The sequence below is a fragment of the Macaca mulatta genome, chromosome 5 (genome assembly GCF_049350105.2).
Source record: "Macaca mulatta isolate MMU2019108-1 chromosome 5, T2T-MMU8v2.0, whole genome shotgun sequence".
Lineage (NCBI taxonomy): Eukaryota > Metazoa > Chordata > Mammalia > Primates > Cercopithecidae > Macaca > Macaca mulatta.
The window spans coordinates 2,086,172-2,098,702 of NC_133410.1; the positions used below are offsets into that span (position 1 = coordinate 2,086,172).

Consider the following 12,531-nt stretch of genomic DNA (forward strand, 5'->3'; position numbering starts at 1 on the left):
AAACCTATAAAGAGAAACAAACAAAAAAGAATTGTTGAGCCTGAGAAACAGAAAAGAAGATTGAAGAAAAGTGAACGGAGCCTAAGGGGCATGTGGGCTACCATCAAACAGACCAACATATCTATTGTGGGAGTCCCAGATGGTAAAGAGAGAAAGAGGCAGAGACAACTTTTGAAAAAATAATGGCTGAAAACTTCCCAGGTTTGATGAAACACATGAATATAAACATCTAAAGAAGCTCAATGGACTCCAGATAAGATGAACTCAGAGAGACCTACATTGAGACATGTTATAATCAAACTTTCGAAAACCAGACAAAGAATCTTGAAAACAGCAAGAGGAAAGCTACTAATTACATACAAGGTGGACTAGTCTATTTTTACACTGCTTTAAAGATACTACCCAAGACTGAGTAATTCATAAAGGAAAGAGGTTTAATCGATGACTCACAGTTCCACATCACAGGGGAGGCCTCAGGAAACTTACAATTGTGGTGAAGGCGAACGGTACCTTTGCACATGGTGGCACGGGAGAGAAGTGTGTGAGAGCCCCAGAAAAACTACCATTTATAAAACCGTGAGATTTTGAGAGAACTCATTCACTGTCATGAGATGGCATGGAGGAAACTGACCCATGATCCAGTCACTTCCCACCAGGTTCCTCCCTTAACACCTGGGGATGACAATTCAAGATGGAATAAGCTACACCATACCACAAGGGATCCTCAAGGAGATTATCAGCACATTTCTCATCAGGAATTTTGAAGGCCTACAGGCAGTGGGCCAATGTATTCAAAGTGCTAAAAGAAGAAAAAAAAATGTTAACCAAGACTCTTATATGCAGTAAAACTGTCTTTCAAAGGTAAGGGTGAAATTAAGACATTCCCAGATAAAAGCTGAAGAAGTTTTTTGGCACTAGACCCGCCCTGCAAGTAATGGTCAAGAGAGGTAATGAAGAGAAGCCTTGTAGGTTGAAATGAAAGGACATTATACAGTAACTACAAGTTGTATGAAGAAGAAAGATCTCAAAGTAAATACATGGTCAGCTATAAAAGTTTGTATTGTTGTAACGTGGTTTATAACTCCATTTGTTTGTTTGTTGTCTACATGATTTAAGAGACATACATTTAGAGCCAGGCGTGATGGCTCACGCCTGTAATCCCAGCACTTTGGGAGGCTGAGGTGGGCAGATCACGAGGTCAGGAGATCGAGACCATCCTGACTAACATGGTGGAACCCCATCTCTACTAAAAATATTAAAAAATTAGCCGGGTGTGGTGGTGGGCGCCTGTAGTCCAAGCTACTCGGGAGGCTGAGGCAGGAGAATGGCGTGAACCCGGGAGGCAGAGCTTGCAGTGAGCTGAGATCCGGCCACTGCACTCCAACCTGGTCGACAGAGCGAGACTCCGTCTCAAAAAAAAAAAGAAAAAGAGAGAGAGTGGCTCAAGCCTGTAATCCCAGCACTTTGGGAGGCCAAGACGGCGGATCACGAGGTCAGGAGATCAAGATCATCCTGGTTAACACGGTGAAATCCCATCTCTACTAAAAAATACAAAAAACTAGCCGGGCGAGGTGGCGGGTGCCTGTAGTCCCAGCTACACGGGAGGCTGAGGCAGGAGAATGGTGTGAACCCAGGAGGCGGAGCTTGCAGTGAGCCGAGATCCGGCCACTGCACTCCAGCCCGGGCGACAGAGCGAGACTCCGTCTCAAAAAAAAAAAAAAAGAGAGACATACATTTATAAAACAATTACTAGTTTAAAAGCTGGTATTTTAATTTTAGTTTGTAAATTCTAACATTTTATTTTCTATATAATTTAAGCTACTCATGCATTACTAGTTTTACTCATTAATTACCAGCTTGTGTTTTAGGGCACTCAGTATATAAAGATGTGAGTTTGTGACATCAGTGACTGAAAACGGTGGGGACAGAGCTGTAAAGGAGCAGGGTTTTTATGTTATTAAAGTTCAGCTTGTATAAATTCAAGTTATAACATTATATAGAGAATTGGAAAACTCAAGAAAATCGATGAAATCAAAAGTTGGTTCTTTAAAAAGATCAATAAAATTGACAAACCTTTAACTAGATGGACTAGGAAAAAAGAGAAAAGACTCACATAACTAAATCAGAACTGGGTGTGTGAAGACATTATTACTGCTTCTACAGAAATAAAAAAGGATTATAAGAGAGTACTGTGAACAATAGACAAATTCCTAGAAACAAACTACCAAGACTAAGTCATGAAAAAAATAGAAAATCAGAATAGACTTATAACTAGTAAAGAGATTGACTCAGTAATTAAAAATCTCCTGACAGGCTGGGTGTGGTGGCTCACGCCTTTAAATCTCGGCACTTTGCGAGGCTGAGTTGGGTGGATCACTCGAGATCAGGAGTTCGAGACCAACCTGGCCAATGTGGTAAAACCCCATCTCTACTAAAAACACAAAAGTTAGCCAGGTGTGGCGGCTTGTGCTTAATCCCAGCTACTCAAGAGGCTGAGGCAGGAGAACGGCGTGAACCCGGGAGGCGGAGCTTGCAGTGAGCCGAGATCGCGCCACTGCACTCCAGCCTGGGCGACATAGCGAGACTCTGCCTCAAAAAAAAAAAAAAAAAAGACTACAGACCAATGTCCCGTATGAACATTGATGGGAAAATCACCAAAATACAGGCTGCCCCTAACTTAGGGTGGTTTGCCTTACGATTTTTTGACTTTATGATGGCGTGAGAATGATACCCATTCAGTGGAAGCTGTACCCATACAACCATTCTGTTTTCCACTTCCAGTATAGGGTTCAGTAAATTACATGGGACATTCAAATTTATGTTAGATGATTTTCCCCAACTGTAAGCCAGTGTAATTGAGCACATTTAATGTAGGCAGGCTAGTTAGGATGTTTGGTAGATTAGGTATATTAAATGCATTTGTGACTTAAGGTATTTCCAATTTAGGCTGGGTACAGTGGCTAATGCCTGTAATCCCAGCACTTTAAGAGGCCTAGGCCAGCAGATCACAAGGTCAGGAGTTCGAGACCACCCTGGCCAATATGGTGAAACCCCATCTCTACTAAAAATACAAAAATTAGCTGGGCGTGCCTGTAATCCCAGCTGCCTGGGTGGTGGGTGCCTGTAATCCCAGGTACTCAGTAGGCTGAGGCAGGAGAATCGCTTGAACCCGAGAGGCAGAGATTGCAGTGAGCAGAGATCACGCTATTGCATTGCAGCCTGGGTGACAGAGTGAGACTCTGTCTCAAAAAAAAAAAAAAGATATTTCCAACTTAACAGTGGGTTTATTGGGACACAGCCCCATTGTAAGTGTTGCCAGACACTGAGGTTCCAGCCTAGGTCTGCCTTCTCACCACAGGGAAAGCCAATCACCGAGGCAGTCAGTATTGCCAGAGAAGAAGGGCTTTCACGTGGGTGACATCAGATGGGAGACCAGCCTCAAATCCATCTTCCCAGCTGACTCAAGTGGTTATACAGGAGTTGGTCAACAGGCAGCAGGTAGTTAGTCTGGTGTCTTATTGTCAGGATGGGTGATCTGGGAAATTTCAGTTCTTTGATACTGTCTGGGAGAGAAATTGGGACAGGTTCAAGTGGAGCATCTGTGCTTGCAAACCAAATTGGCAGCATATTAAAAGAATTACACACCAAGGAACATAACCCTAGACCTCGCATTCTAGGGCCCTGCTTATCTATGACTTCAGACAAAGATGGAGAGAGCTGACCATCAATATAATTTAGCTGAACGAAATAATGGGATATTTTAGGAAGCAGAACATTGAATGTCAGAAGTTAAATGTGAGATCCAAGAAGTAAAGGTGAACAGACAAGTTTGTGGGTGTGTGGATATGTCTTAAATAAGTCAGGTTGTGTCAAATTATGGTGGATGATGATGACTGCATGGCAGGAAGAAGGAAGATGAAAAGGAGGAGGCATTGAACACTGACGGTCACAGGGAGCATCGGGAGTGTGGTGACGCCAGGGTGAGCTGCTTGTTTTGTGAGGGTGGAGGGAAGAGATTTATTAACCTTAGACTTCGTCACAGTATACATGTGACATCTACATGAGAAACTGCTAAATGAATAGAAGTGGAAGGTGTAACTTCCACACCATTAAAGGGTAAAAAGGAGAGTGAGGAAAAGTCAATTTAGTAGAACCTGAGGGAGGAAGATGGGGGAAGGAGAAATAATAGTAATTAGAAAGCACAGATTAAAAAAAAAATCAAAATATCAATTACCACAATATATGTAAGTGGTTTAAATGTATAAGTTAAGACTAAGATTCACATTAGGGTTAGTACATAGTAACAACAAGGAGAGGCTCCCACAGGCCTTAATGTTTGTAGTTATTGGAGTGGAGGAGACGCAGGAGACAGCATGGAGAGGAAGAATTAGATGAGATGCACATCTGACAGTTTGGAAAGATCCTAAAGGTAGTGTTCAGAGAAAAAACTAAGAGAATGTGATTCACAGCCAAACAAATCTATTCATAGGATTCTGGTAGCAGATGGCAGCTGCTCACTTCCAGAACAAAAAATGTACACAAAGTACATCTTCACTGAAACTATGGGACAAACAGACCCGTCCACTGAAGTCCAACAAGCAGAGAAAAGTGCTGGAGACCTGCAGTGTCGCCTGAGCACAGGGAGTGCAGAGATGTGGGAGTGTGGCCTGGCAGCCAGAGCAAGCACTGGGGGCCTGCTCCCAGCAGAGCTGAGAGTTGAAAGGGAGCAGTGGGAAAAGAAGGCATGGGGAGTTCCTGAGAAGAAGAGATGACGCATCTTTGAAAGGATCACCTTCCAAAAGGAAGGCAACATTCTGGAAGGCAGAGAGAAAGGGACCCAAGGCTCTGAGGGCCCACAGAGACTTGGGTTCTGTGGTGAGGAGACCTCCATCAAGCCGACAGCAGTGAGACAAACCTGGGATCCAGCCAGTACCCGCTCCAGGAAATCCAGCTTGTTCAGAGAATGATGAAAAGGTTATGTAAGAAAACTCCAGCCAGGTGCAATGGCGTGTGCCTATAATCCCGGCACTTTGGGAGACCGAGGCAGGAGTACTGCTTAAGGCCAGCCTGGAGTTTGAGACCAGCCTGGGCAACACAGCAAGACCTTGTCTCTACTAAAAAATAATAATAATAAAAATTAGCTGGGCACAGTGGCATGTGCCTGTTTTCCCAGCTACTCAGGAGGCTGAGGTGGGAGGATCGCTTGAGCTCAGGAGGCTGAGGCTGCAGGGAGCCAAGGTCCTGTACCATTGTGCTCCAGCCTGGGCAACAGATTCTGTCTCTAAAACAAACAAAATCCTGACCCAAAACAGCAGAACTTCCTTATAGATGGAGAAAACCCACTTAGAAAAATTTTTATCACAAAGCAGATAAAAGTTATACCCTAATATTCATCACAAATTTTTTGAATATGAGGATTCAGAGATAGCCAGGCAGAAAGGAGAGCTAGATTGGAAACTTGTAGAACTCAGGAGTGAAACAAGGAAAAGAAAATTATTTTCTAAGCAAAGCCTAAACCTCAAGGAACACACTAGAGAGTAGGAACCACAAGGACTGCACGAGGGTGGATGTGGGGAGTGAGCGGAGTGCAGCTGAAAGAACCTGGGAGAGAGAGGGAGAAGGAAGGTAGGAAGGAAAGAGAGAAGGATGAGAGTGGCGCCTTGGGCAGCGGCTGCCGAGGAGAGGCGCTGTGCATTCAAGCAGGCCAGAGAGCGGTTCAGCGGGGCCGAGTCAGATTGGGCAACATCATAAATAGGATTACGGGATGCAGCCAAGAATCCTGTAGATAGGCAGGCAAAACAAAACAAAAAAAACCTAAATTGCTTCTAAGGGGAGAAATAGGGCCAGCTGGAGGCTCTTCATGGCAGAACCCAGTGCCCCGGACAGGGTAGGCTCCATGGAATGAGCCAGGGGTGTCCATTCAGCCATGTGACTCTCTGGGTGTAACGACTACAGAGATGCAGGTTGGAGCATAGAGAATTAAAGGAACACGTCCTTCCTGAGTCAACTGCTAAGAGATGAGCTCTAAGCCTTCAGCAGAATCAGGTGAAGCTCCAGCAACAGGATGGGCAGTGGCAGCAGCGTACTCAGCATGTTGCCCCCACCAGAAGGGGCAGTGGAGGAGCAGGGAGAAAGGAGGGTAAGTTCATCCCCAACACCGGTGAGCCAGAGCTGCTGAGTCAGATGGGAGCAGAAGCTGAGGTGTGTTCTGGAGCAAAGGAGAGCATGAAGATAATGCCACTGATGAGAGCTGGGCTCGAGGGGCAGTTGAGGGAGGGGATCCCGGCTGATTTCAGTGTGCACAAGCAGGGGCAAGGGTGTCCGGGACGTTACATGTGGGCATGCAGGATGACGGGTCACGTAAAGGGCCGCCAATAGGAGAGGACAGAGTCCCCAACAGCAGGAGATCCAGCAGCCCCTCTGCCTCACAGTGAAAGGCTGAAAGCCCATAGAAACAAGCAAGACATGAATGTGTTCTAACTGTGCCCAGCATATCTGGAAAGAGGAAATGGGCTCACTTACTTCTTAAAAGACTTCCAGATTGGATCATAAAACCGAACTCTCTGCAGCATGCAAGGAACAAAGATTCTGGAAGGTTAAAAATAAAAGTGTGGGCAGGCCGGGCTCAGTGGCTCACACCAGTAATCCCAGCACTTTGGGAGGCTGAGGCGGGCAGATTGCTTGAGCCCAGGAGTTCGAGACCAGCCTGGGCAGTATAGAGAGACCCTATCTCAATTAAAAAAACAATTGTGGGCAAAGGTATGCCAAGGTAGAGTCGAAGAAAGGAGTTGTTCTCAGACCAGGTGGAATTCAGGCCCCACCACTTTCAGTGACACAGAAGAAGGCTTTTTTGACACCAGAGCCACCACTGGGGATGAGATGCACCCTAAATTTAGGGCCTTCCCACTAGCCTGTGGGATCCAGGAGAAAGGCAAATGAAGACAGCTGACGGTGAGTTCACCTCTTAGTTGAAGGCAGAGATTCTGGACAGATGATGAGCATGAATTCACCTCGTCAAAAAGAAGGACAGAATATACTGGAGGAAGTGTTTAGAGACCAAGCAGAGACTCAGAAATTAAAAAACAAAACAAACAATAGAAATAAGTAAATCTCTTCTTACAAACCCACAACAGTGCTGTGTATTTTTCAGAGACACACGTACTGAGGCGTGAGGTCCGAGCCAGGGCGTGGACCTGTGTGTGAACATGGGAAGAGGGGCTTGGGACCTGTGAGGGTGTGTGCCAGCCGGCAGAGCGCACCTGAGCAGAATGAAGAGCAGTTCCTTGTGACCGAGTGGGGTTTACCCCAGGACCGCAAGGAGGGCTTAGCAACCCTGTCAGTAGGTAAAGGAGGAAAACAAATCCAGGGTCATTTTCATGAACACCAGAAGATAATTTGAGAAAATTCAAACCTATTCCTGATGAAAACTTCCCAAGAAACCAGGACTACAACTATGCTTACCTTGCTAAAGGACATCAGCGGCTGCCAGCTGATGCTTGGTGAGCCAGACACTTGTGGCCGGTTCAGAAATAAGTCAGGACGCGGCCGGGCGCGGTGGCTCAAGCCTGTAATCCCAGCACTTTGGGAGGCCGAGACGGGCGGATCATGAGGTCAGGAGATCGAGACCATCCTGGCTAACACGGTGAAACCCCGTCTCTACTAAAAAATACAAAAAACTAGCCGGGCGATGTGGCGGACGCCTCTAGTCCCAGCTACTCGGGAGGCTGGGGCAGGAGAATGGCATGAACCTGGGAGGCGGAGCTTGCAGTGAGCCGAGATCCGGCCACTGCACTCCAGCCTGGGCGACAGAGCGAGACTCCACCTCAAAAAAAATAAATAAGTCAGGACGCTCATGCCGCTCCTGTCCCCCCTAAGGCTGCAGCAAAGCAGCAAGAGGCAAATGGTGTCTCTTGGAGAATGAGACGGCTGTGTTTGGTGATGGCCTCATGTGAGCTGTAGTGACAACAGAGAGAGGCCAGGTCCACAGGTTTTCCTCTACCCTCCTCATGTATGCAGAGCCACAAAGAGCGCTGATGCATGTATGTGAATGCAGCAGGCTTCTTTGGAAAGTTTGGCAGTGTCACTGAAGGACACGAGAGATGACATGGACGAGTGGTGACACGGGCTATGTCCCAGCTGGGAAAGGAGAGGCTGTGAGGGTGGAAATCTTCCCCGGTGCAAGCTCGTTGTAAGCGCAATAAAAATAGCAAAAACGTTTAAATATACCTGGACAGGCAACTTCAGAGTCCACATAGAAGGAAAGATCTGCAGGTCTAGCCAGTGCTCTATCTTGAAGCCTTACTGTAGGAAAGGTGGGTGTCCCCTGGGGGTGACAGTGCTCCCCATGGTGTTCCTGTGACTCCAGCGGGGCCCAAACCCAGGTGGATGGCCGGAGGGAGTGTGGCCAAAGCCAGGGCTGGGCAGCCCACGTACCACGCACTGATGCCTCCCCTCACACCACTTACGAAGGCCAATTCCAGATGGATTAACAGCTAGGAGAGGGGGAGATGGATGTTATAATCTGTGTGGTGGGAAAAGCTGCATGCAACTATTCAGCAAACCGAAAATGCATGAAGCAAAAGGGTAAAATAGTTGCAGCTTTGTGAGAAAAGGCATTGCGCAGGGAAGATTCCTTTGGGAGCTGGGAAGCGATGGGAAAGGTTTCGACACATTTTTTTTTTCTTTTTGGAGACGGAGTCTCACTCTGTCACCCAGACTGGAGTTCAGTGGCACAGTCTCAGCTCACTGCAGCCTCTGCCTCCTAGGTTCAAGTGATTCTCCTGCCTCAGCCTCCCGAGTAGCTGGGATTACTGGTGCACACCACCACACCTGGCTAATTTTTGTCTTTTTAGTAGAGACAGAGTTTCACCATGTTGTCCAGGCTGGTTTCAAACTCCTGGCCTCAAGTGATGCTTGGCCTCCCAAAGTACTGGGATTACAGGTGTGAGCTGCCGTGGCCGGCCAACACATTGTTATAAAGGGGTCTGATGTTTGGAATATCTAGGGAAAACCTATCTGAAAATCAGTTAAGATAAATAAAACAGGGTCAAGACATGGCAGGCAACCCACAGATGAAAATTGGCCTGATAAGAAGGAAGTGGCACTGGGCCCTGCTGGTAATGGTAGGAATGTAGGTTAGACATGGTGCTGCCAGGCGTCAGAGGCTGGAGTTGTCATTGTTGGCTTTGGTGGCATGTCCCAGGTGCATGCCCCATGCTGTCCCTGTCCCTGGTGTCCTGCAGAAGTGATGTGCATGCCAATGTGCACGTCAGCACCACGGCTCAGCGCGTCGTGACGAAGCATCTGCAGAGGGCGGATGAGCACCCCCACTTCTGTGTTAGGGGGTGTCATGCAGGTGTTGAAGAGTGGCACTCTGGGTTGATTAGTGTATTTCATTATTGTGAAAAGCACCTTGCAGAAAACCACATTCTGGTACCATTTCTGGTTTTAAAGGGATGGCCTGTGTGGGTATGTAGAAAGGACAGGGGGCCAGCGGTCCCAGACAGGGGCACCCTGGGAGATTGCACCAGGACTGGGTGCATGGGCAGGTGTGTCAGAGGTGGCGTGTGAATAGTGACTCCAAAGCCTACTGCTTCCTGGGACCATGAGACAGCTAGCTTATAGATGTCCGTATGCCTGTATTTATCTCTATTCACACACGTGGTTTTGCATGAATACATGACTATTATGCTTTATGTGGCCTTTTGATTTTCCCCTACGCGGTTGTGTGGTGGATCTGGTGGCTCCTCGGGTGGAGGCCGGGGCTGTCCGTCCCCCGCTGCTGGGTGGATATATTGTCTCCAGTTCCTACCTTTGGCCTCTAGGCACCTGGATTTCAGTGGGTCAGTTCTAGGCCACATTGTGCTTGCATTTGTGATTCCCAGGGCTCTTTATCAGATTGCTGTCTCGAAAGCCTTCCTGACAGCCCTGTGGCCACCCCCTCATCTCAGCCAACGTGACATCAGCGCCATGGGTGTCAAGTCAGAGCTCATTGTCACTCTGATCTGCATTTCTCCACCTTTGCCTGTATTTGCTCTTTGCAAATTGTTTCTTTGCATCCCTTGCTGGTTTTTTGGTTGGGTGAGGTTTTTTTTTGAGATGGAGTTTTGCTTTTGTTGCCCAGGCTGGAGTGCAATGTCATAATCTCCACTCTCTGTAACCTCTGCCTCCCGGGTTCAAGTGATTCTCCTGCCTCAGCCTCCCGAGTAGCTGGGATTACAGGCGCCCACCACCACGCCCAGCTAAATTTTTTTGTATTTTTAGTAGAGATGGGGGTTCACCATGTTGGCTAGTCTGGTCTCAAATTCCTGCCCGCCTCAGCCTCCCAAAGTGCTGGGATTACAGGTGTGAGCCACCACACCCAGCCAGGGTGAGTCTTGTTCTTGTCCTTGAGTGCCACTCGGCTAGGCTGTTGGTGTTGACCTTAGCTCCCTTGTTTGCCATCATGGAGGATGCTGGGAGCTCCGGCTTCCTGTCGTGTCCTTCCGGGTGCTCACTAAGGCTCGGTCCTCTCCATGTGGTCCTGACCTGTCCTCTGTGAGCAAGAGAAACAGGACTGGTTTGGGGGTGTCCTGTCTCAGTGGACACGGGGCACCACGGTTTTCAGTACAACAAGGAACACAACTTGTTCAGTGTGCCTTATGATGGTGAAAATTCCCTTTAAAAATAACACGATTGCTAACACTTGATCTCATATATCGCTTGACTTTCCAGGACCGTATAATTGACGCTGGCCCCAAAGGAAACTACTCTCGATTTATGAATCACAGCTGCCAGCCCAACTGTGAGACCCTCAAGTGGACAGTGAACGGGGACACTCGTGTGGGCCTGTTTGCCGTCTGCGACATTCCTGCAGGTACAAGCTCTGGGGACCCTGTGTGGGGACCCTGCGTGGGGCTCCTGGCTATGGGGACACTCGCGTGGGCGTGTTTGCCGTCTGCGGCATTCCTGCAGGTACAAGCTCTGGGGACCCTGTGTGGGGACCCTGCGTGGGGCTCCTGGCTATGGGGACACTCGCGTGGGCCTGTTTGCCGTCTGCGGCATTCCTGCAGGTACAAGCTGTGGGGACCCTGTGTGGGGCTCCCGGCTATGGGGACACTCGCGTGGGCCTGTTTGCCGTCTGCGGCATTCCTGCAGCTACAAGCTCCAGACCCTGTGTGGGGCTCCGGCTATGGGGGCAGAGTGGCCATTGCTGCGAGCTGCGTGGGGCTGGACTGGAAAGGCTCTGGGGGAGGTGGGTGCTAATGTGGAGTCTCTTTTGGTTTGAATGTCTTTTACCAAACAAAATTGAAAGGCCATGGATCAAGCCAGTACAGATACGAAAATAACAGAGCATTTTGTTGACCTAATGCACGCCCTTAGCGTTGGAAGAGACAGGCAGGGGTTTCCAATTCGGTGTCTGTCTGCTCCTCCCAGGGACGGAGCTGACTTTTAACTACAACCTCGATTGTTTGGGCAATGAAAAAACGGTCTGTCGGTGTGGAGCCTCCAATTGCAGTGGATTCCTCGGGGATAGACCAAAGGTAAGGCTGTGATGCCCTCCTTCCGCCCAGGCTCTGTGTTGGCATTTTACACCCCTGGAGACATGTGCCTCACCGTGAACAGTGGCCTCCTCCAGGCTGGCTTGTTGCTGGACAGGTGGGAGCGAGGTCCCTGCTGTGGGCTGGGGAGGATGGCTCCCCAGGCAGGGCACAACAGTGCCTCTCAACAAAGGCCAGTTGTTAAGAGTTCCTCACTGAGAGTGTTTCCTGGGGCTGCCAGAACAATGCCCCACAGACGCAGGGCTTAACAGGAGCATATCGTTTCTCAGTTCTGGGGGCCAGAAGTCTGAAGTCAGGGTGTGGGCAGGGCTGTGCGCCCTCCGAAGCCTCCTCGGGAGGCTCTTTCCCAGGCCTGTCTCCCGTTCCTGGTGGCGGCCACAGCCCTTGCCGCTCCTTGGCTTGTGGCAGCACCGCCCAACTGTTCTCCCTGCGAACATGACTGTTGACCTGACCTTCTTATAAGAGCACTGGTCCTGTTGACTTAGGGCCTACCCTACTACTGTGTGACCCCCCATCTTAACAGATCTCATTGACAATGACCCTATTTCCAAATACAGTCACCTTCCAAGGTTCCAGGAAGGACAGAGATTGGGGGGGCACTCTTGCACCCCTTCCCTGTGCTGTGTAGAACCTGGGCCTGAAAGCCTGACAGTGGCACCAGCTCGGCCCTGAGCCGGCGTCTGTCCTCAGCCTTGTTGCTGAGGATGGTCACTGCCCTTAGGTCATTGCCACCCACAGGGCACGTGCCTGTGGAATTTCCCAGTGAGGAGACCCCGGGTGGTGGGCGGGAACTGTGACGCCCGTGGTGGCCTCCTTTGCTCGTGGGTCCCATCAGCAGATCCTGGAGCTGCGTGTCTGCTGAGATGCTGCTGAGATGCATCATTGCAGGCTTCCAGCAAAGCTCACTCTAGTCGTAGTCTTTGTTCAGCTTTTTCACGCTGAGTTGAGTGAGTCTAAGGATGTCTGGGGAGCACGGGGAGGACACTCCTCT

At 49.0% G+C, this 12,531-nt stretch overlaps 1 protein-coding gene and 1 non-coding gene across 11 annotated transcripts in view; both read left to right on the forward strand.

Moving 5' to 3' along the window:
• NSD2 (nuclear receptor binding SET domain protein 2) overlaps positions 1 to 12,531 on the forward strand; it is a 111,943-nt gene that overhangs the window by 95,970 nt on the left and 3,442 nt on the right. For all 10 annotated transcript variants that reach the window (XM_078002890.1, XM_028848226.2, XM_078002892.1 and 7 more), the window contains 2 exons: positions 10,714 to 10,855; positions 11,416 to 11,522. In XM_078002890.1, coding sequence (XP_077859016.1) covers positions 10,714 to 10,855; positions 11,416 to 11,522 — 249 coding nt within the window. The remainder of the gene's footprint in view (positions 1 to 10,713; positions 10,856 to 11,415; positions 11,523 to 12,531) is intronic.
• Positions 10,489 to 10,613, forward strand: LOC114678575 (small Cajal body-specific RNA 23). The gene has a single exon (XR_003730010.2).